The sequence below is a fragment of the Ctenopharyngodon idella genome, chromosome 21 (genome assembly GCF_019924925.1).
Source record: "Ctenopharyngodon idella isolate HZGC_01 chromosome 21, HZGC01, whole genome shotgun sequence".
Classification (NCBI taxonomy): Eukaryota; Metazoa; Chordata; class Actinopteri; order Cypriniformes; family Xenocyprididae; genus Ctenopharyngodon; species Ctenopharyngodon idella.
This window is the reverse complement of record NC_067240.1, coordinates 1498229-1524000: the sequence shown is the minus strand read 5'-3', so window position 1 is coordinate 1524000 and position 25772 is coordinate 1498229. Positions and strand designations below refer to the sequence as shown.

The window sequence follows — 25772 nt, the reverse complement described above, 5'->3', positions numbered from 1 at the left end:
TGTTCATTTTAATTTGATTACATTTTGATTAAATTGTTCGCGTTTTATGCCTTCTTTTGATTACCACCATTTTTGATTAAATTTTTTTTTATTAAAATCATAAATTCAAAATCTAAAAAAAAAATAATAGGGCCTTATTATTGTAAAAAAAAATAATAATAATAACCTTAAACAATTTTTTTTTTTTTATTCAGTTGATTTAGACATGCTTTTTGATTATTAAAATATTAATTTAACCATCCAGAAAATGTAAAATGTGGGAAAAATAAAAAAAAGGATTTTATAGGGCCCTAAAAATATTTTAATTTAATTTTATATTATTTTATATAATTTTAAAATATATTACTTAATTATATTATTATTAATATTATTATATTTTATAAGATAAAATGTTATATAGTGTTATAATATATTAGTATATATATATTATATAATATATTAATGTTGTCAAATCGAATTAACATAAACATTAACATAAAAGTATGTATAATGAATTATATATATATATATATATATATATATATATATATATATATATATATATATAATTGATTTCAATTAATTAGACATGCTTTTTAAATTTCTAAAATTTAATGTAACCATTAAAAATGGAATTTTAAAAAAATAAAACAGGGGAAAAAAACTGTACCCAGAAAAATTTTAACTGATAAAATAAATTTCTTAAATCTTTTAGTTATTAAATTGTATAATTTTCATGATTTCAATGAATTAGACATGCTCTTTAAATTACTAAAATTTATTGTAACCATTAAAACGGAATTTTAAAAATTTTAAATGGAAAAAAACAGAACCCGGAAAAATTTAAACTGAAAAAATGGAATTTGCTAAAAAATAAAATGGATTTTAGGGAAAACTACCATGTATGTCATAGAGCCCTAAAAATGTTATTTTTCTTATACTTTTAATAAATTGTTCTTCAATTCTACAAGTTTCATGATTTCAACTAATTAGACATGCTTTTTGATTACTAAAAAAACTGAATCCAGAAAAATTTTAACTGATAAAAAGGAATTTGCTAAAAATTCTTAAGCATCAACTGTTATCGGTTACGAGCCTCAACTAACAGTCGGTTTAGCTGCATCTGAAATCCTTCACAGCTGCATGGACGGTTTCTTCAGACTTTCCTCACCCCGGTGTTTTCCTGCGGCAGCCCCCTTGACAGATGAGAGGCAGGCTTTAATCCGATTGGAGCCCATTAATATGATGTAATGATGTCTCGGCCTCAGGATGGTGGAGACCTCGAACCGTAAGAGGAAACCCATACGTCTGGGCCTTAACCTCCGCACCGAAACTCCCACAAACGAGGTTAACGTCCAGCCTGAACCCCCCCCAGCCCGTGCTCACCTCGTTAAGACGAAACCTGATCCTAAAAAAATTTATTATGAGTACAAATATGTCTGCGTGTAGCGCGTGCTAATGCCGTTAGAGCGAAATGGCGCTCATTTTTCAGCCGTGATTACGGCCAGAAGTGAACGTACGGCCTAGACGAGAAGAAATGAGACGGATATAAATGTCTTGAGTTCTTTCTCTTCACCGGGAGGATGATGATGTTTCTTCTTTGACCCCCAGACTGAAACAGGGCAACGTTATCTGCTTTTTAAATGGCAAATCCATTTAGCAGCACTGGAAGACCTTTAGTATGAGAGAGAGACGGAAAGTGAGGCGCTGGACAGCTTTTTCCGTTTAGCAGCTTCAGTCTACTGTACGTCACTTATGGAGCTTATTTATAGCAGAGGCTGATATTTATTAATGTGACCAGGTGAATATTTTAGGGAATCTGTACAAGTGCAGTTAAAAATAAGATGCTTTGAAGTAGAAGAACAGAGACAACAAATGTAAACTGCTGCCTAAATGAATTATATCATCTTAATTAACTTAATGTGAAATGTAGTTACTTTTAAACATATCAAATGTTCGACTGATTGTAGTAAGAAATATTTTTCATATATATGTGTGTACAGTATTATTTATATATATATATAATATATATATATATATAAATAAAATTATAATATATATAATTATAATATATATTATAATAAATGTATTTATTTATTTTAATATATATTAAAATACATACATTTATATAAATGTATATTTACACAAATATGTGTGTGTGTGTATATATATATATATATTTACAGTATGTATAACATAATATTTGTTATATATATAAAATGTATTAAATGTATTATATATATATACATAAACTATATATATATTTTATATTAGTGTTGTCAAATCGAATTAATCGTGATTAATCACATCTAACATAAAAGTATGTATAACGCATTATATATAATATTTGTTATATTATATATTTATTTTAAAATATATTACTTAAATTTATTATATATATATATATATATATATAAAAATAAATATATATATATATATATATATAAATGTTTTTTAGTATATATAATATATATAAAAAATGCTTTTATATTTTTAAAAATTAAATAAAAATTAAATATATTTTTATAAATATTTTATATTTTTTATATTTTATATATTATAATTTATTTTATATGCTGTCAAATCGAAATTACTCAATTAATCGCATCTAACATAAAAGTATGTATAACGCAATATATATAATTGTTATATATTATTTATTTATTTTTAAAATATTACTTAAATGCATTATAAATATATTTTAATGTGTGTGTGTATATATTTGTGCTGTCACATTGAATTGCGATTAATCACATCTAACAAAAGTTTGTAAATATACATAGTGTGTGTGTGTGTGTGTGTGTATATAATATATATATATAGACTTGTATGTTAGATGTGATTAATTTTATTTGACAGCACTAATAAATATAATTTATTAATTTATTTTAACACACACACACACACACACACACATATATATATATATATATATATATATATATATATATATATATATATATATATATATAATGTATGTGTCTGTGTGTGTGTTTATCTGCTGCTTTGAACTGTTTAAACAGCATGATCATCTTTTTACACAGAAAAAATGTAATATTTTTTTATTATTTATAGAAAATACAGATTTTTATCAATAACTACAACCTGAGTCATCATAACCTCCTCAGGTTGAATCAACTTTTTCTAAAGGTCAAAGAACCTCCATTCTCTGACTTCTGTTGAAAAGGAAAAACATTCTAGTGTACTGTACACTAGTGTTGTGTGTTATTGTTGTTTATGGATGTGATTTGTCTCAGTCACTCAACACAGCGTCCTGATCTCTCATGTTCTCCGTCTCTCTCTCTCTGTCTCTCCCCTGACGGCTCATATTTTATGCTGACCGCTCCTGAGATCAAAGTGATTGATCAGATATCGGCGGACCGAAAGCTCTCGGCTTTACAGACTCGTTCATTAGCTCGTTTACACTCTCAGTTACTTCGTGCCAGAGTTACACACATCTCCAGAGTTAAAGCTGCTTTGAATCTCTAGTTTGTAAAGCTGCAGGTCACTCGTGTGAAGAACTGAACTAGACACAATCACTCACAACTGAGCGTGAAATGGCTTTTAGCATTCACTTTGACTCTTTGAATATAATTTGGACTTTAAATGCAAATCAGAAACAGATAAATCATATTAATGTCACTCAGTTCCTCTGGGTCTGTGTGAAAGGACATTTGAATTTGCTATATATTTTGTATTTCCCCTTTTTAAACTATTTATGTTGTTGTCAAACTCTCATTTGTCAGAAATCTGTGTTGAATCATAGGAAACATCGTGAAAGCTCATAGGAACCAGGCCATCGTGAAGATTTGCAGATTTTCATGACTGGCGTTGTTTGAGTTTCAAGGAGCAGATAAATCTTTCTTTGTTCTTTCGTTCGGTGTCTTTCAGAGCAGAAGTCTGAACGTCAAGAGGAGCTTTAGTACATTTAAAGCACGTCACATGAGATCAGCCGCGTTAAGATCATTTCCGTAACTGCCGTGTTTCTCCGGAAACCTGCGCGATGTTCATGAGCGAGGAATTAAAACAGAAGGATTCTCGAGCGAGATCTTGCTGCCTTTGAACAGAAATTATTGACACATTCGCTGGATTGAGTTTCAGCACGAGAAACAGGGCGATTTTAGGAATAATCCCCTTTCAGTGAAGAGATCTGAGCGCTTTCTCACGATGGGACGCACACGCTGTCCTTCTCTTACCCAGATCTCTCTTCTGCCTCCATCAGTTCAGACTCAAGCGTGGTTGTGCTTCGGCTGCAGTTAGAGAGATCACGGTTACAGAAACACTGTACGCTATTGTTTTACTTTTACTGTGTTTAAAAAACTGGATAGAAATATCTATTATAAACCCAATCTATTTAAAAAAACAACCTTTTGAAGATATTTTTTTTCTAGATGCATAAAAGTATATAATATATTTTATATATATATATATATATATATATATATATATATATATAATTAAATTATATTCCTTATTACTTTGGCACAAACTTTTATTCTTTTTTAAAGATTACAAACACAAACCCGATTCCAAAAAAGTTGGGACACTGTACAAATTGTGAATAAAAAAGGAATGCAATAATTTACAAATCTCATAAACTTATATTTTATTCACAATAGAATATAGATAACATATCAAATGTTTAAAGTGAGACATTTTGAAATGTCATGCCAAATATTGGCTCATTTTGGATTTCATGAGAGCTACACATTCCAAAAAAGTTGGGACAGGTAGCAATAAGAGGCCGGAAAAGTTAAATGTACATATAAGGAACAGCTGGAGGACCAATTTGCAACTTATTAGGTCAATTGGCAACATGATTGGGTATAAAAAGAGCCTCTCAGAGTGGCAGTGTCTCTCAGAAGTCAAGATGGGCAGAGGATCACCAATTCCCCCAATGCTGCGGCGAAAAATAGTGGAGCAATATCAGAAAGGAGTTTCTCAGAGAAAAATTGCAAAGAGTTTGAAGTTCTCATCATCTACAGTGCATAATATCATCCAAAGATTCAGAGAATCTGGAACAATCTCTGTGCGTAAGGGTCAAGGCCGGAAAACCATACTGGATGCCCGTGATCTTCGGGCCCTTAGACGGCACTGCATCACATACAGGAATGCTACTGTAATGGAAATCACAACATGGGCTCAGGAATACTTCCAGAAAACATTGTCGGTGAACACAATCCACCGTGCCATTCGCCGTTGCCGGCTAAAACTCTATAGGTCAAAAAAGAAGCCATATCTAAACATGATCCAGAAGCGCAGGCGTTTTCTCTGGGCCAAGGCTCATTTAAAATGGACTGTGGCAAAGTGGAAAACTGTTCTGTGGTCAGACGAATCAAAATTTGAAGTTCTTTTTGAAAAACTGGGACGCCATGTTATCCGGACTAAAGAGGACAAGGACAACCCAAGTTGTTATCAGCGCTCAGTAAAAGTGATATTTTTTTTCATAAATATAACATTACGTATTTTTTATATATCATGGAAACATGTTTTTTTCCTTGAATAAGTTGCATTTCATGACTTAAGCTAAATAAAACATTTATTTTGCTTGTTTATTCTGTAATTTTTTTCTTGCATAACCCGGTTAGTTCATTCTCTCTCTCTCTCTCTCTCTGGTGATGTGTGTCGGAGCGAGCCGGCGGTCAGCAGGGTTTCGGCTCTGTCGCGTGTTTTAGCCACGCGTGTCACCGAGAACATTAAAGTCCCAGCACACGCTTTGATCACATCATGCGCGAGTCGCTCTGTGTGTCCTGATGCATATTCACACACACACGGGGTGATTTGTTAACATGGGGCCTCTTACAGATGTAGATCTGTGTGTGTGTGTGTGTGTGTGTGTGTGTGCTGTGATGTGTGTGAGTGACTCCATTGACCCCAGGCTCACATTATAATGTGTGTCTAATGGTTTGACTCTATATTTGTGTGTTTAGCATCTCAATGGGTCTTCCTCTGAGCCCCGCTGCTGACTCCGCCCGCTCGGCCCGTCACGCCCTCTCACTGATCGCCACCGCGCGCCCGCCCGCCTTCATCACCACCATCGCAAGAGAGGTAACCATAAACATTTGTGTGTGTGAGAGTGTGTGTGATTATCTGTGTGTGTGGGGGGGGGGATTTAACAGCTTATAAAAGTGATGTTTTTTGAAAATGTAAAAATGCTGAAAGTTTTCTGTGATGGTTACAGTTAGAAGATACAGTCTGTACAGTATAAAAATCATAAAGCATGAAAACCCAACGTGTGTGTGTGTGTGTGTGTGTGTGTGTGTGTGTGTGTGTGTGTGTGTGTGTGTAGGTTCACAGACACACAGCGATGCAGTCCCAGGGTTCTCAGTCTCAGCAGAACGTTCACACCACGACTCTCGCTCGGGCCAAAACCGAAATCCTGCGAGTCATCGAGATTCTCATCGAAAAAATGCCGTCAGATGTGGTGGACCTGCTGGTGGAGGTACTGACACACACACACACACACACACTCACACACACTACAGTCAGTCTTCATCTAAACAAGTCTGCAAATTCTGCCACTGAATGAACATTCTCACATGTAGAACAAGCACAACTGAAGTCATGTGACTCACAACAGGCCCAATGACAGTTAGTTGACTAGTTGACGCGTGTCACTGATGCAGATGTGAACGTGTGTCCTGCAGGTGATGGACATCATCATGTACTGTATTGAAGGGTCTCTGGTGAAGAAGAAAGGCCTGTCCGAGTGTTTCCCGGCCATCTGCAGGTCAGTGTGTGTGTGACGTGTGTTCATCGACATGCAGTAGAACTAACATTAATATCATCCAGTGCTGCTTTTGCATTATTCATATACTATAACAGATTCATTTTTATAGTTTCAGCTATTTTAATTTTAGTTAAATTTCTTGTCAGTTTTTGTTTTTTAAAAAATATTTCTAAATAGTTTACATTTTTTAAGTTTTAGTTCATTATAATTGTTCCTGTCTTTTCCTGTAATTGATTACCTGTTTATTTAAAACTTAAAATTCAACATCAGAGAGTGAATATTGTTTTTATATTTCTACTGTCATGTAAAGATTACAGAAGTAAAGCAGTGAATATTACAGTTAATGTCCAGAACGAGTAATTAAAGTTAATTCAGTAATTAGTAGTGGTGATTTTTGATCATCACCAGCAGCAGTTTTATTAATTGGACACTGATAGACTTATAAACTGATGACGGGTCAAACGAGCAGCTCATTGATTTTTGAAAGGTCAGAGGTCAAACCTCAGGTGGCAGCAATTGATGCTTATTTGATGGATTAAATCCTTATACAGGCTGAACCCAATTCGCATACTACAGTTATAATGTATATGAAGTATACAACATTAACTTTTACAAACATTATTATGCTAATTAGCATGTTATTCAATTATCTCAGAAATAAATTATTTTGTGTTTTTGATTAGAATTTTTTATAACAAAAATAATTTTTAATGAAATAATATTTCTACAAAATTCATTTTGGAGAAAAACAAATTAAAAAGATTTTTTATTAATAACTATTATTAAATTAATTTTGTGGGGAAAATTAGTTAATGAAAATGATGTAGAAAATGATGAATTATTTAAAATTAATTATACATTAATTTTGTGAGAATAATGATGAGTTATTTAAAATTATTATAATATTAATTTTTAAAAAAAAAAAGAGTTACTTAAAATGATTTATAAATTAATTTTTTAGAAAAATGTGTTTTTTTAAAATGATTTATAAATTAATTTTGTGGGGAAAATAATGATTTATTTAAAATTATTTATAAATTAATTTTGTAGAAAAAATAATGAGATAATTAAAATGATTTGTAAATTAATTTTGTAGAGAAATTATGAGTTATTTAAAATTATTTATAAATACATTTTTTTTTTAAAAATTTAACTTATTCTTAATTAATTTTGTAAAAACTAAAATAAAGAGCCAAAAACGAGATGAGTAAAACCGTGGTTGATGAACCGCTGTGGAGTGTATGAACTGCTCATCTGCAGAGGTTTCTCTGTTCTGAGCGCAGCTGTGAGTTGGTATGCAGCTGTGTTTTCTCTCAGATATTTTCAATCTCTCTCTCTGCAGGTTTTATATGGTGGCGTATTGCGATCGCAGTTATCGTATCGCTGTCGGCGCCCGTCAGGGTTCAGTGGCCCTTTATGACGTTCGCACTGGAAAATGCCAGGTAAGCATTCGCTCTGTGTGTTGAGTATGGATGTGCGGCGGTAGGGTGGCGTTCACCTGGCGTGCAGGTGTCTGTTGGAGGGCAGAGGGCAGGTGTGAGCGGGCACAGGTGCATGATGGGAAACGCTGCCCTGCAGAGCTGGAGATTGTGCGATCGATCTGGTCCGGCATCATGAACACGCGCCCAGGTGACCGTGATGTCACAGCTGGGGTCACATGATGAGTCTGAGCTGTGTGTGTGTGTGTGTGTGTGTGTGTGTGTGTGTCAGTCATACTATCAGAGAAACACACTGACTCTGGGTTGAGTTGATAAGACAGACCTCTGTGCACACACACACACACACACACACAGACACTGTCAATCAAAACTGTGGACAGACTTCCACAAATCTTTTTCTTGATATTAAAATCTTTTCTAAAAAATTAATTTATACTAATGTAATTTATTCAGCATCATTACTCCAGTCTTCAGTGTCACATGATCCTTCAGAAATCATTCTAATATGATGATTTGCTGCTCAAGAAACATTTATGATTATTATCAATGTTGAAAACAGTTGTGTTTTCTTTACTTTTGCTTTACAGTCACTTTCGATCAATTTATTGCATCCCTGCAAAATTAAAGTATTAATTAAAAAAAAAAAAAAAAATCAATTACTGTCTATTAATATATATATATATATATATATATATATATATATACTGTGTATATAAATATATAATATTATTTTTTATTTTTAATTATTCATTTGTCACGTTTTCATCACATCATTGTATTATTTCAAAGTTTTTATCACTGAACTATTATTCTAACAGGACAAAAATAATAAAAATTTAAAAATATAAAATATTATAAAATATTTATACATATTTTTAAAGAACTATTTTTTTCTAATAAATTAATTTATGAATCATTTTGACATTATTTTTCTACAAATTTAATTTATAAATAATTTTAAAGAACTATTTTTTAATAAATTAATTTAGAAATAATTTAACATTATTTTTCTACAAAATTAATTTATAAATAATTTTAAATAACTCATTTTTCTACAACTTAAATTTAAAAATAATTTTAATTACCTTATTATTTTCCTACAAATTAATTTATAAATCATTTTAAATAACTAATTTTTTTTTTACAAATTTAATTTATAAATAATTGAAATTGAATTTTGTAGAAATATTATTTAATTTAATTTTTTTTCTTATAAAAAAAAAAAAAAAAAAACAGAATAATAATTTATTTCCGAGGTAACTGAATGGCATACTAAATCAGTATTAGTATTTTTTTCCCCACAAAATTAATTTAAGAATAATTTTAATTTACTCAGTAGTAACACACACAAATAATATTTAATTCATTTTAATTTATTTTTCTTATTTTCGTCCTTTAAAAAAAGTTTGTATCCAATCTTTCGAGTGATAGTGTGTGTGTGTGTGTGTGTGTGTGTGTGTGTGTGTGTGTGTGTGTGTGTGTGTTGTAGTATGTGTGTGAGTGTTTGAGACAGTTAGATTCGGCCTCACAGCTGAATTGATTGAAGGATTGATTTTAGGCTGTTTACAGTTCTGAAGATCAAATCTCTCTGAAATCGTCGTCTGGGGACCCTGGCGATCAGATCATATGTGCATCCCATAATGCTCTCAACACGGACACGGACGATCACTGATCACATGATCTTCATCAGAATTTGAAACACAAACACTGATCTGAAGACAGTTACGTCCTCCAGTGTGTGTGTGTGTGTGTGTGTGTGTGTGTGTGTCCGGTCGGTCCGCACAGCCATCTGTCCTTCCTTTGATCTGTGAAGTGGACAGCCGCACTACAGACGTCTGCTGCATTTACTAATTAAACACAGTGTGTGTGTTTTGTCCGAATCTCCTGATGCAGCACATTTTCCCATCAGCTTCTCTTGTGTTGGTCGATATGCTGTTCATACATGTAGTCTCATCATATAGTCTGGTTCACACTGCAGCCCACTTAAACAGGAAGTGACCGTTTGAACCTTCTGCAGTTAATTCAGCCTGAACCGTTTAGCACATTCAGACTTTGTTTTGTCGATCATTACAGTTTTAACCCTGTAAAGCCTGACATAGGAAGTAAGAGTCAGGATAAAATGTAATTATTTGAAATGAACAGTTGCTAACATTACTTATCAAATACATTAGGACATGTTTATTATTCAGCTGTGTGTGATGTTGTCTTCATGGGTTTTAAAGCACACACAAAGTCACACATAGCTTATTTTTATAAAAAGAAACCATCTTGAACGTGTGTTTTGCCGTCTGGTGGAGTTTTGGATGAGGCGTCGTGATCCGACAGGCCAATATTCCTGCTGTCAGATTTCCATTACACACGGGGGTCAGGTGACGCTGTTTTCATTGCGTTTCATCTTTAATTTTAAGAGATGACTTTAGTTGTGTGCTCTCATAAAGGCGCATGTGTCTTTAATCCAATCGCTCCATTATGAGGGCAGACGGGGGCGTTTCTCGTGACAGGTAGGACGGATTATTGCGTTACACCGTCTGTTTATCATTCCCAGAGATGAGCTGATGTTCATTTCAGCATGTGATTGGATCAAACACACATTTACTGGCGATTAAACAGACGTCTGTGAGCAGATTCCTACATTTACAGCTGTGCCTGTGTTTATTTGTTTGCATCTGGTGTTCAGGTTTAGGGTCTGAAAATCGTCTGTTCAAACTGAGTTCAGTCATGAAACTTTTTATGATTAAATTAGATGAAAGAACTGAACAAAACACAACTATTATAATATTTTATAAGTATAAAAATGATGCTGTTGTAATGAATACATAACTGTAGAAATCACTGTAACATATATAACCTGTGCCTGTTTTTATTTCCGCAGCATATTCACGGGCATAAAGGACCCATAACGGCGGTTTCCTTCGCACCGGACGGACGTTACCTGGCCACATACTCCAACGCTGACAGCCACATCTCCTTCTGGCAGGTAAAGACCCCTGACCTCTGACCCCTGACCTCTAGCTTGAAGAAGTTACTTGTGTCATTTAGAGACATAGAATGGCTATATTTAAATATAAATATATAAATGTAATATATAAATGTATATTTAAATATAAATATGTAAATGTAATTATTATAAATTTATATATATTAATTATATTTACATATATATGTGTTTGTTTATAACTGATACCAGTTAGAGTTTTTATTTGCATTTCGTTCAAAATATAATAATTAAAAATATAATGATTAATTATTAATTATAATGAAATTATCATTAATTTAAAAGAAAGTATAAAAGGCAGGACCCCCAAACTATCGGTATCGTTATCGGAGTATCACTGTGAATAATCGGCTATCGTGCATCTCTAATATATTTATATATTTTTATATTGTTTATATTTGTATTTATATTTATATTATCAGTGCTTTGGCATGAAATTCAACAATTTACACAAGAATTAATTCTGCTTGAACTGAGAGAGCGAGAGAGAGATGCCAGTAATCACATGAGACTGCAGAAAACAGACAAAAATCTGAACAAATATGACAAATCTGAACATGAGATGATACCATGTAAGATAAGTGAAACACACACACACACACACACACACACAGGAAGCTATAGAGTTCCCACACAATGAGTCAGTCAGTCTACAAACACACAACACACACACACACACAATCTCGGGCTGCGTGTTCCTCTAGTGCTCCAGAGAGGGGTAGGGCTACAGCGGTGTCAGACGGCCAGTCGCCCTCATCCCCAGCCTGGGCAACCGAGAGGCGGCAGCCCCGGACGCCTGCGGACCCTGGAGGACTCGAGAATTCATTAGCACACGCACACAATTCAGACGGCCTGGTTTACCCTTACAGTAATGATACCATTAGCCTGGAAGACATTCTTACACACACACACAGGAAGAGAAGAACACTCGACGGTGTTTCTGAAAGACAGACGCGCTCACGAGACGTCATCCGTCTATATTCACATCACACTGCAGGACACTGCTTGACATTTCATGTCAAATACAAACATAAAATAGACTACTCTTATAGTTCATTCACGTCTGAATTCTTATATATTTAACTCTTTCCCTGCCATTGACGGAATTTTTCCACAGCAATCCATGTTTTCACTGTTATACGGTAGGTGGCGCTGTTACGCATCTTCTGAAAGAGTACAGAATCTCTGGATCAAAACACAGGAGAAGAAGACGCTGCGATAGAAGCGTTGCTGACGCACGTGTCAATTATCATCAAACATTAAACAGCACATAAATCAAAACTGTCTGAAGTTACTGAATGAAATATCCATGAAGAGGAAACGACTGTGAAGATCAAGAATGCTGGCGGGGAAAGATTTAATGTTTACATGTTTTTGTAAGTGCTGTCAAAATGAGAGTTAAACTAAAAGAATGAATCATACGCGTTAACGCATTAAAAATATTTAACGCAGTTAATGCAGCATCCATTTTATATATAATTTGGCTTGTGTTACATTATATGATCACACTCTTAATCACACACGCTTCAAACCATTCAAGAGCCACAAGACAAACAACACGCTGAGAATGCCCATCTATCTGTCTATCTATCTATCTATCTATCTATCTATCTATCGTTCTCTCTTTGTCTATCTATCTATCTGTCTGTCGATCCATCTGTCTGTCTATAATCCATCCATCCATCTGTCGTTCTATCTCTGTCTATCTATCTGTCTGTCTATCTATCTATCATTCTATCTCTCTTTGTCTGTCTGTCTGTCTATCCATCTATCTATCTATCTATCCGTCCGTCTGTCTATCTATCTATCTATCCGTCTGTCTGTCTATCTATCTATCCGTCTGTCTATCTATCTATCTATCTATCTATCTATCCGTCCGTCTGTCTATCTATCATTCTATCTCTCTTTGTCTGTCTGTCTGTTGATCCATCTATCTATAATCCATCTATCCATCCATCATCCATCTATCTATCGTTCTGTCGTTCTATCTATCTCTCGGTCTGTCTGTCCATCTGTCTGTCGATCCATCTGTCTGTCTATAATCCATCCATCCATCCATCTATCTATCTATTGTTCTATCTATCTCTGTCTATCTATGGTTCTGTCTGTCTGTCGATCCATCTATCCATCCATCTATCGTTCTATCTATCCATCCATCTATTCATCCATATAACTATCTATCTGTCTATCTATCGATCCATCTATCTGTCCATCCATCCATCCATCCATCTGTGTGTCTATCTATCCATCCGTCTATCTAGCGATTCATCTATCTACCTATCTGTCTATCTATCATCTGTCTGTCTGTCGATCTATCTATCTATCTATCTATCTATCTGTCTGTCGATCCATCTGTCTATCCATCCATCTATCCATCCGTCCATCTATCTATCTATCGATTGATCCATCTGTCTGTCTATCCATCCATCCATCTATCTATCTATCTATCTATCTATCTATCTATCTATCTGTCGATCCATCTATCTATCGATCTGTCTATCTAGTTATTTGAAAACTGTTTTTATTCTACCTTACATTCACAGTTGAATTCCAGGTTTGCTCCCTTTTTCCTGTTTTCAAGTTCAGGAGCCGATATGAGATGTAAAAGGCGTTTCATATCAGTTCTAATATGATCACAGCAGTGAATGTGTGAGTCCTGGGCTCTCCGACATTCAGGAACGCTCTTCTCTCTGTGTGTTTCAGATGAACACGTCTCTGTTAGGAAGCATCGGGATGTTGAATTCTGCTCCTCAGCTCCGCTGCATCAAAACCTATCAGGTTCCTCCGGTCCAGCCGGCGTCGCCCGGATCTCAGAACGCCCTCAAACTCGCCCGGCTCATCTGGACCTCCAACCGCAACGTCATCCTCATGGCCCACGACGGCAAGGAGCATCGCTTCATGGTCTGAGGGGTCAAGGGTCGCCGTGACCTTTAACCCACCGGCTTCTGAGCTGAGCTGTTTCCTAGTGTTTACACTCTCCACACCCGTCGGTGTTTGTTTTCATTCCTCTTTTAATTTATAGTGTTTTTTTGACTATTTATGGAGATGATAAAGGACTGCAGGTCACTGAGACGTGTGTTTGCGCGCGTTTTTGCGCTTGAAGGTCAAGCGAGGTTTTGTTCAGACAGGCTGATATCATTTTTTTCTATTGTTTGATTGACACAAATCGCTCACAGTTGATTCACTGAAACATTCCAGCTGCAGGCAAACATGCAGATTTATAAAAACACACAGACTCGCTCTCAAACACACATGGTCCTTTTCACTTGTTATTGTCTGAAGATCCCGTCCGAAACACCTCGCTGACGACACTGAGAAATGACATTATTTATAATCAAAGAATCATCATTCGTACTGGATGACTAGAATCATATCGTGATATCGTGTATCATAGGAATTATTTTCAGGAATGGTTTTTATTTGAGCTTGTGGTGTAGTTGTGAAATGTTTCGGTTTGCTTTCGTCTGTTTGTGTTTGTGTGAGTCGCTGGTTAGTGTGACATCATAGGCACGGAAACACACGTGTAAAAACAGTCGTGTTCGCTTCTTTCCCACCGCTGCACGCCGTCTGCTGTAATCCACAGAGCGAGTGATAGAGGACGTCTTTAATCTTTACAACAGCATCTCAAGAAAACACTGTTTGCTGAAAATATTTGGTGTTTCATCCCAAAATCAGAAGAAAAAATATATATATATTTGTGTAAGGAGCTATTTTAGGACTATTAAACTCATTTCCGGGTTCAAATTCTCATATATAATGTCATTCTCAAACTGTAATGCGGTAAAAAAACATTAAAAAAAAAAAAAGTAAATAAAATTAATTCTGAACTGCACAGCATAAATATATATCTAATATAATTTATTACATTTTTATTGTTTTTATTTCCTCTCTCACTGCTGTACGATGTACTTTGGCATGAATTGTTGTGTAAATGGAAATAAATAAAAATTCTTTATCTATAGAATAGATGTGAAACGCTCAAGACTTGTAGTTTTAGACCAAATATGACAATTAAACACATGCATTGTACTGAATTAAAACATCAATTTTAACATAATTTATTTAATTATTTTTTCCAAAAATAATCATAGTCATAATTAACGTAATGATTAATTTTGTTTGTGTGAATATGCAGTTAAATCTTAATGGTCCTATATTTTGTTTATTTCTTGTATTTGTCTTGTGATTTTGGGGTGTATCTGGCCTGGATGTGCTGTTGACGGGTCATTATTAGAGCAGAATCAGTTCAGGCATGTCGACGCTTTTCACACATCTGAGAGAGAAAATAAAAAACACTTTCCCCTCGATGCTTCTGTCAGAGAAATCATAGTTTATTGCCATCCTGAAACATGAGTTATTAAGAATCCAGTAGAGAGAAAGACTGTCTGATTTTTAAGGATTTCTGAGGTCAGAATAACATCTGCATGATTGTCCGAAACTTCTGACACTGGACGCATATCAGGACTCAATCTGGAAGAGAGTGTGTGTGTGTGTGTGTGTGTGTGTGTGTGTGTGTGTGTGTGTGTGTGTGTGTGTAAGGTTGTTTCTATGATGTGGCTTCTATGTGTCTGTTTAGACTAATGGAAAAGTCCTTGAACGTTCCGTGAACTGACGCAAAATTCTAATCATAGGATGATTGATTTTTTTCCCTGCATATATTAGTTATTTTCTCTCTCGCGCGGCTGTACGATGTTCACGCTTTCCGTCACGACGCGGCTCGTTGTGTAAATGGAAATAAATAAAAATGCTTTATCTATAGATTATAGATGTGAAACGCTCAAGACTTGTAGTTCCAGAACTTCAAACCCACAGGTGTGTGTGTGTGTGTGTGTGTGTGTGTGTGTGTGTGTGTGTGTGTGTGTGTGTGTGTGTGTGTGTGAGATTCAACATTCACTATATCAGGCTGTGCTTTAATGCTGTTACTGGATAAAGAATCTTCTGTAATTGTGTTAATAAAGGTAAATGTGAGAATCATCAGTTTGTGTTTGTTTCATTCACACAAGCGCATGAGCAACACTGAACACATATCTGTGTCGATTTGGGAGTCCTACTGTATATATATATATATAATTATATATACTGTATATACACTATATTGCCAAAAGTATTGGGACACCCCTCCAAATCATTGAATTCAGGTGTTCCAATCACTTCCATGGTCACAGGTATATAAAATCAAGCACCTAGGCATGCAGACTGCTTCTACAAACATTTGTGAAAGAATGGGTCGCTCTCAGGAGCTCAGTGAATTCAAGCGTGGTACCGTGATAGGTTGCCACCTGTGCAATAAGTCCATTCATGAAATTTCCTCACTACTAAATATTCCACAGTCAGCTGTTAGTGGTATCATAACAAAGTGGAAGCAATTGGGAACGACAGCAACTCAGCCACAAAGTGGTAGACCACGTAAAATCACAGAGCGGGGTCAGCGCATGCTGAGGCGCACAATGCGCAGAAGTCACCAACTTTCTGCAGAGTCAATAGCTACAGACCTCCAAACTTCGTGTGGCCTTCAGATTAGCTCAAGAACAGTGTGTAGAGAGCTTCATGGAATGGGTTTCCATGGCCGAGCAGCTGCATCCAAGCCTTACATCACCAAGTGCAATACAAAGCGTCGGATGCAGTGGTGTAAAGCACGACAACACTGGAGTAGTGGAGACATGTTCTCTGGAGTGACCAATCACGCTTCTCTGTCTGGCAATCCGATGGACGAGTCTGGGTTTGGCGGTTGCAGGAGACTGGTACTTGCCTGACTGCATTGTGCCGAGTGTAAAGTTTGGTGGAGGGGGATTATGGTGTGGGGTTGTTTTTCAGGGGTTGGGCTTGACCCCTTAGTTCCAGTGAAAGGAACTCTTAATGCTTCAGCATACCAAGACATTTTTGGACAATTTCATGCTCCCAACTTTGTGGGAACAGTTTGGGGATGGCCCCTTCCTGTTCCAACATGACTGCGCACCAGTGCACAAAGCGAGGTCCATAAAGACATGGATGAGTGAGTTTGGTGTGGAGGAACTTGACTGGCTTGACCTCAACCTGATAGAACACCTTTGGGATGAATTAGAGCGGAGACTGTGAGCCAGGCCTTCTCGCCAACATCACTGCCTGACCTCACAAATGCGCTTCTAGAAGAATGGTCAAAAATTCCCATTAACACACTCCTAAACCTTGTGGAAAGCCTTCCTAGAAGAGTTGAGGTTGCTATAGCTGCAAAGGGTGGGCCAACTCCATATTAAACCCTACGGATTAAGAATGGGATGTCATTAAAGTTCATGTGCACATAAAGGCAGACGTCCCAAAACATTTGGCAATATTGTGTGTGTGTTGCTTTTATTTATTTATTGCAGATATCAACAGCTCAGTCAAACATTTTGTCACATTTTTAAAAATTGCATTGTTTTTTTTTTAGCTAGTATCAGCAGTACAAAGTCAAACATTTTAGTGCTGTTTTTATTATTATTATTTTGCTATTTTTGCAGACATCAGCTTAAAGTCAAACATTTTAGTGTATTTTGTTACTGTTATTGTTTTTATTTATTTTTCTTTTTTGTAGGTATCAACAGCTCAAAGTCAAATATTTTATCACAATTTTTTACATTTTATTGTTTTTATTTATTTTGATTTTTCACAAATATCAACAGCTCAGTCAAACATTTTATTGAAATTTTATTTTGATGCCCTTATTTAGCATTTTATTGCAGTTTCTAATTGTATTGTTTTTAATTTATTTATTGATTCATTTTGCTTCTTTTTTAATTTTTTTTTTTTTTTTTTTTTTTTGCAAATATCAACAGCTCAAAGTCAAAATTTTATTTTTTAAATTTTATTGTTTTTATTTAGGCATTTTGCTTTTTTGCAGATATCAACAGATCAAAATGAAACGTTATCACAGTTTTAATTTGTATTTGTATTTTATTTATATATTTAGCTATTTTTGCAGACATCAAAAAGCATTTTATTGCAGTTTTTATTTTATTGTTATTGTTCTTAATTTATTGTTTATTTTGCTATTTTTTGAGGATATCAACAGTTTTGCAGATATCAAAAGTATTATTGCAGCTTTTTATTGTTGTTTTTAATGTATTTATTTATTCATTAATTTATTTTAATATTATTTGCGCACATCAACAGCTCAAGGTCTGGTTTGCTGGTTTGAAACATTCAAAAGTTTGACTTATTAGTCAGTGGGTATTTCAGACAATCAGAAAAACAGGACAAAAAATAGTCCAATACTGGCACAGCAGGTGAAGGAGTCCATAGGGACGCATGGTTTTGATTTTAAGGCTTGTTTTGTCCATCGTTTGCGCTCGATGCGAACAGACCTTCAGCTCTAATAGAGAGCATCAGTTTACTTCAGTCTCGAAGCTCTCAGACAAACGCTCTCCTGCAGCTCCTGTCCAGCGTAATGTGGTTTTCTGGGAGTGAATAAATAAGATTTTATTTTCAAGCCTTTTTGTGGAGATTTTATTCCTCTCAGGGTCACGAGAAACCAGTTACGCTCTGAACGGCGGTTCATAGATTCACTAAACGACAGTAAGAACAGATGCACGTCCTCAGAAATGCTTTCAGTTTGAAATATTATGCCTGTTATCAGCACAGCGAGAGAATTCATCATGTTAAGTGTGAAAATACGAGCTCACGCCAAAGCCCCGAGCGTCTGTGAGCGCAGCGGAGGAGAAATGAAGATCAGGCAATTCAGACTTCATCTGAGCGGCTAATTAACACAACTGATTGATGATGATGATGAAGATAATAGCACATAGCCGATCAGTTAACTCTTTCAGTGTTATTTGAATTCCCTGATATTCTTCAGTAATTAATGATAATCAGTGAAATTTCAGTGCCTATAAAAAAATCGTCATACCTCTTTGAAATAGTTACTTTATTTGTCATGCAGCCTGAAATTGAAACTCATTAAAAAAAAAACTTTTCCAGCTTTATTTACAAATTTTGCCTTACAACAAAAAAGGAAAAGAAAAAGGCAACAATTATAAAAAAAATTTAAAAAATAAATAAAAACTAGAATAACAGGGTTGGAAAAGTCATCAGTCGCCTGATTTAATACTCCGTAGAGCCACATTTTGCTTTAATTACAGCCATTAATTTTTTTGGATATGTCTGTACTAGCTTTGCACACCTAGATTGGGGAATATTTGCCCATTCTTCCTTGCAGAATATCTCAAGTTCAGTCCGTGGAGTCCGTGGTGAGCGGCAATGGACTGCTCTCTTCAAGTCCATACATTTTCTATAGGATTTAAGTCAGGGCTCTGACTTGGCCACTCAAGGACATTCAACTTCCTATCCTTAAAGGATTAGTTCACTTCAGAATTAAAATGTCCTGATAATTTACTCACCCCCATGTCATCCAAGATGTTCATGTCTTTCTTTCTTCAGTCAAAAAGAAATGAAGGTATTTGAGGAAAACACTGGGGGGACTTCACTGGGGTTCAACGGGTTGAAGGTCCAAATGTCAGTTTCAGTGCAGCTTCAAAGAGCTCTACATGATCCCAGACGAGGAATAAGAGTCTTATCTAGAGAAACCATCGGACATTTTCTAAAAACAAATAATAAATTATATACTTTTTAACCACAAATGCTCGTCTTGCACTGCTCTGTGATGCTCCACGCATTACGTAATCACGTTGGAAAGGTCATCCTTAATCCTAATCCTTTAAGCGATTTTTGCCGGTATGTTTAGGATCACTGTCGTGTTGGAAGGTGAATGCTCATCTTCAGTTTGTCTCCCACCGGAGAAAATAATGTCAATACCTCACAGCTGTTCTGTCCAATTAATCCGCCAACTCATTAATCTGTGGTTTAATTAACGTTTGTTTAATTCATGTGGTTTATTTTGCATTTTAATTTTATTTTTACATTCTTTGCAGAAAATTTGAGCACTGATTTGCCCCTTGCAAAACTCGCTGCCACATTACTAGGGTGATGTCACTGCACAGTGTTTCGAGATCTGACCGCCGGGTTCATGTAATCTGTGACCCAGAATGCACTGCAGTCCGTCGCCCCAGCTGAGAAGAAACACACTGGACCGGGAGACTGAAGTGACACTAATATGAGATTTACATTTCGAGAAGTAGCTGTGTGTTTATTAGTGTAGTGTGTTCACTCCTGTCGGTCTGTACAGACTGACTCATTAACCTCTCCTCCACCTGTTGATCTAGTTCTGATGAACTGTAGTGTGTGAGAGGCGGGTCGGTTTAGAGACCGCTGACCCAGAGGAGCGTCCTGAGACCATCGGTCCACCTGATTAACGCACCGCCAATCAATTCCACCGCAGCGGATCGGGAGACGGACGGAGGGTGATGGTCAGTGTCCAGAGGGTCAGTTTCAATCGTCCAATCAGAGCCCAAGGTGACGGTGACCTCTGACCTTTGGCGATGCTGCAATGCCTGACGTTCATTTCTCACCCCCTTCCCCCCAAACCATTTTACAGTCTACAAACACAGGCGATCGATTCGCACCGCTCTCCTTCACTCCATCTCTCCCTCGTTTTCTGCCCCTTTTTTTCTTGTTCAGGCGCCGTTGGTTCATTCTTTTGTCAAGGGGAAGGATGCTGTGGTCGTCATAGTGATGGCAGTGATGCTGAAGGTTCCGTCTGCAGTGACTGGTGTTCCGTTGCAGAGAAGGTTTGCTTTTAAATTTTGTGTGTGTGTGCGTGTGTGTGTGTGTGTGTTTGCATATAAATGAAAAGGCTGCAAAGAATGTGTTTCTGCTGTCCGAACACAAAGATGTTGCATATATATATATATATATATATATATATATATATATATATATACACACACACAGTCATACAGTCAAACCAAAAATTATTCAGACATTTTTGATATAATTTTATAAGTGGGTTCAGGACACTATAGTTCATTTATGTAAGTGAGGATAGTAAAATAAAGTAAACTGTGTCATATTATACCCAAAAATTCTTCATACAGTGGACTACCGGTAAAACTGATAAAAATTTGGAACCAATTATTTAGACACTTTGACCTGATTAATTTTTTCTGACACAGTTTAACTCTGAGATCTTGTCATATTTTATTATCATTTTTTTAAACTATAGTGAATAAACTGAATTAATGAATGAAATGTTCAAGGTTTCTGAATACATTTTGGTTTGATTGTATATATATATATATATATGTGTGTGTGTGTGTGTGTGTTAGCATGCCTTCACCTGTGTGTGCTTTAACCAGAATATCAAATTCAGTGAGTGTTTTTATTTTTGTATATAATTATTAAATATAACAAGAAATAAATGTGTGTGTGTGTGTGTGTATATATATATATATAATTACTGTACATATACAGAATAATATGTAAAATATATTTAAAAACGTATTTGTATTAAATGTTTTTTATATAATGTATTTTTTATTTTAATTTAACAAACTGTTAATCTTTTTGTGACTCATAATCTGGTAAGGAAACTGTACAAGAAAAGTCTGTATTTTTATTAAATGTTTATTTTTTCCCACTCAGACTCAAATTTGACTTTACTGGCATAGTAAGAACTTTGTTAAATTAAATTAAAAGCAAATCAACTTGTTTCATTAGATTTATTAGAGTTATTAGATATTTTGAGAAATATTTATGTTTTTTTTGTTTTTTTCTGTCCATACAGTGAAAGTCAGCGGGGTCCAGTGTGGTTTAGGACCAAACGATTCTTCAAAATATCTTCTTTTTATGTTTGAAATGACATGAGGGTGAGTGAATGATGACAGAATGATGGATAAATGATCAGGATAAATCATAAATGACATGTTATACTTCATTTAAAAGTATTTTTATCATTATTACACATGCATTTGTATAAATATTGTTGTATTATCTCAATTTATTTATAAAGCACAATTAAAAACAACCACAGTTGACCAATGTGCTGTACAATGTTCTAAAAAGAATTATAAATACACCAAAACCAATAAAAAAAACAATGAATAATAATAATAATTTTAAAAACAAATGTATATATAAAACAAAACAACAACAGACAACAAAGGACATCACAAGTCATAGGCTTTAGTGAAGAGATGTGATTTAAAAATATGTAATGTTGGTGCCGTACTAATATGGGTCGGTAAACTGTTCCAAAGTTTAGGTGCGGCTATGGCAAAAGCTCGATCACCCCTGGATTTTAACTTTGACTTTAGAACAACTCTGGTTGGCAGACCTAAGAGTTCTCACTGGATGGTGTTCACACAACATGTCAGGAAGATAAGAGGAAGTGAGGCCATTTAAACATTTAAAAACAAGCAGAAGCACTTTAAAATCAATTCTAAAGCGGACTGGGAGCCAATGTAAAGAAATTAAAACAGGAGTAACATGTTCTCGTTTGCAAACACCGGTTAAAAGTCCCATGGCATGAAAATTTCACTTTATGAGGTTTTTTAACATTAATATGAGTTCCCTTAGCCTGTCTATGATGCCCAGTGGCTAGAAAAGGCGATAGGTGTAAACCGAGCCCTGGGTATCCTGCTTCGCCTTTGAGAAAATGAAAGCTCAGATGGCCCAATCTGGAATCTTCCCTATATGTCGTCATACAGGGAAAGGTTACCTCCCCTTTCTCTGCTTTGCCCGCCAATGAGAAAATGAGCTACTATCGTGCGAGGCGAGCGCAATTTTTTTTTTTCCTCGAGAGACATCATGGCTTGAAAACAAGCGAAGCATGGCAGTTGCTCAGTGTTTGTATGTACAAATGAACACCAAAGTATTTTTTTAGTTCCTTCATCCGAGCCTATGAAGAAACAGTGGGTTAATTTTTTTTCTTTTTTTACGTTTTACAGCAGAAGCCGACAAGCGCCCTTGTTTGTGTACAGAAACCAGTAAGTCCGTTTTAGCGAATCAGCGCACAGTATTCAGGTCAGGTGACAAGGCTTCTAGTCACTTCAAAAAGACGCGCTAGCTGAGGGAAGTTTGTCAAAGCTGACTAAAAGTGATCGAGGATTTATAATTTCGACTCCTGTAAGTCCTTGTACACCATACACATCTTACATGCTGAACCCTTGGTTGTCCTTTTGCGTGTGTGTGTGTGTGTGTGCGCGCGTGTGTGTGTATGTGTGTGCCGATCTGTTTGTTTGTGTGTGTGTGTCGATCTGTTAGTGTGCGCGTTTGTGTTTGAGTGTGTTTTAAATGCAATTACATAGCAATTACTTGGTTTTGTTTAACTCTGAAACATGAAATGTGGAGTTATCTGCTTTTGTTAAAAAACAAACTTTTAATATATATAAAAAACATACTTTCAATGAACTTTACATGTATTTTTTTGGAGTTATTATTACTGGAGTTTTTTATGCATTAGCTACATGATAATAACTGTAACAGCATACATAAACAAACCAACTAAAGTACTGTATCCAGACAATATTTTAAACTAACCAGTCGGAGACGTCCTGCTGTAGCCGCTGAGTTACAACTTCTTCATCCGGTGCTTCTCCATCCGGATCAGATTCTGGGTCAAACTGAAAAGCTTGAACGACTGCGTGTCTACGAGCCATTACGATACATCCACTGTCAACATTAGCGCATGGTACCGAAGTGGCCGCAAGCTGGTTAAGGCCACACCCACCCTCCACCTTGCCCCGCCTCTCTCCTCCTCATTAGCATTCAAAGCTACAGACACAGAAATGGCACATCCTAAGGAAAGCGCATTGTGGGACTGGCTCGTAGTGGCTGAAATTCTGCACCAAGGCTGAATTTCGGGAAAAAGACTTCAGATACAGTACTAGGGACCACTTAGCGTCCAAAAAGCAGCATGTCATGGGACCTTTAAGAGTCTTGCAGCCGTGTTTTGGACTAATTGTAATCTAGATAATGAATAATTGTTTATTCCCAGATACAGGGGGTAAAAATAGTCAATTCTAGAAGAAATAAAAGCATGAATCGACATCGGAAAGACAAATAAAAGACAGAGGCAAATAAAGTTGAGTATCGTCTGCATAGCAATGATAGTACAAGCCATGCTTTTTCAAAAATAGAGCCTAAAGGAAGCATATTTAGAGAATACAATAAAGGGCCCAAAACAGAGCCTTGGGGGACCCCACAAGTCAGGGGGACCACAACTGAATGGCATCCTCCTATATTGATCGAGAAGGTCATATTAATTGAGAGAATGCATAGAAAATATATTTGTGCTTTTATACATTCATTTGTCACATTGCAGGATTATTTAAGTGAAATGCAAGCAGCCAAAAATAGTTGATAACAGAGCTTGTCACTGGTGTTTTTCCTATGAATATTCAAATGAGTTTGAGCAGTCATGTAGTTTAACTAGACTTTAGTTAAGCAGTGTGTCAGGAGGAATGCCGATATGTCCAGCAGATGTTTGTGAAGGTTTTTTTGTCTTTTCTCTTTGATGCAGTGGTCAGTGCGGCGGGGGCTCAGGGGGCACATGGAGAACAGGCTTTATGACTGGCAGATGTCGCTCGGAGCTTTAAAGCAGTCTGTAATCCTATTTGCCCACTGAAAGGATCTTTAACGACCTGAGTGCCCCTGCAAAATAGTAAAAGTCACCGAGGCGACAGCTTGGCGTTTTAAAACCTGCCATTACCAACACTTTGACGAAAGGTTAAAGAGAACTGGATCTCTCAAACTCTCTGCCCTGAAGAGCCCTTTTATTTATTTATCATCAGCATCCTTAACAAAACTGATAAAATAATGAATATTTTAATAGATACATTTTACTGTAGAATTCTGTTATATATATTTTATATATATATATATATATATAATGTATATATAATTTATTTTTTTATGACAGTATTGAGGATCAAATGTATGTACATTTGTATGGCTCATTTTTATAAATTCCGTGTCTTGTGGACTATATGTAAACATCAACATGTTTTATGTACTTATTATTGTCATATTAAATATATTAAATAGTTTTATACATATAAATATAATATAAAAAAACAAAATGCGATATATATATATATATATATATATATATATATATATATATAATATGCATTTTGTTTTTAATGATGTGAAATATATTAAATACAATATATTTCTATATAATATATATTATATTTTATTATTTTAAAAAATCTGTTAATCATTTTGTGACTTATAATCTGGATAGAAGACTGTAAAAGAAAAGTCAGTATTTCTTTTAAGTCATTTTTTCCCACTTAGACTCAAATTTTACTTTATTGGCATAATAAAAACTAGCTTTGCATTGCCTAAGCATTAATATATAACATATATTAATCTCTCTCTCACTGTATGTTATCATGACTCATCATAAAATGTTTTATTTGCATTATGGGGGATCATTTGATTTTTGTGATACAGTGATGGTTAGGTCAGAGGTCGTGACCCCAGAGATCAAGATTTGTGGTGCACTGGTGAGGGTAAACAAGAGGGCTTTCACAAAGATTAAAACACAAACTGACCAGCAGCTTTATGTGTGTGTGTGATTCACAGTCCACTCGTGTGTTTCAGGTAAATGCTTATCTGAGGTGTGTGTATGAAGTGTGTGTAGCCGAAATGGTGTTTAGAGACACAGAGCAGAAGGCGGAGCTGAACAGTTTAGTTTGTGCCCCCCTTTGTTAGGGGCGTGACCTCCACACGTGGGGTCACATTTAATTAGCATACAGACCCCGCCCCTAACATA

General features: G+C 35.5%; 1 protein-coding gene across 6 annotated transcripts in view; it reads left to right on the top strand.

Annotated features, from left to right (window-relative positions):
* Nucleotides 1-16120, top strand: part of LOC127504274 (WD repeat-containing protein 7) — a 94014-nt gene extending 77894 nt beyond the window's left edge. For all 6 annotated transcript variants that reach the window (XM_051878835.1, XM_051878834.1, XM_051878831.1 and 3 more), the window contains 6 exons: nucleotides 5910-6027; nucleotides 6269-6421; nucleotides 6627-6709; nucleotides 8052-8151; nucleotides 11021-11125; nucleotides 13847-16120. In XM_051878835.1, the coding sequence (XP_051734795.1) occupies nucleotides 5910-6027; nucleotides 6269-6421; nucleotides 6627-6709; nucleotides 8052-8151; nucleotides 11021-11125; nucleotides 13847-14050 (763 nt within the window). In that variant the 3' untranslated portion in view covers nucleotides 14051-16120. The remainder of the gene's footprint in view (nucleotides 1-5909; nucleotides 6028-6268; nucleotides 6422-6626; nucleotides 6710-8051; nucleotides 8152-11020; nucleotides 11126-13846) is intronic.
* The last annotated feature ends 9652 nt before the right edge of the window (nucleotides 16121-25772 follow it).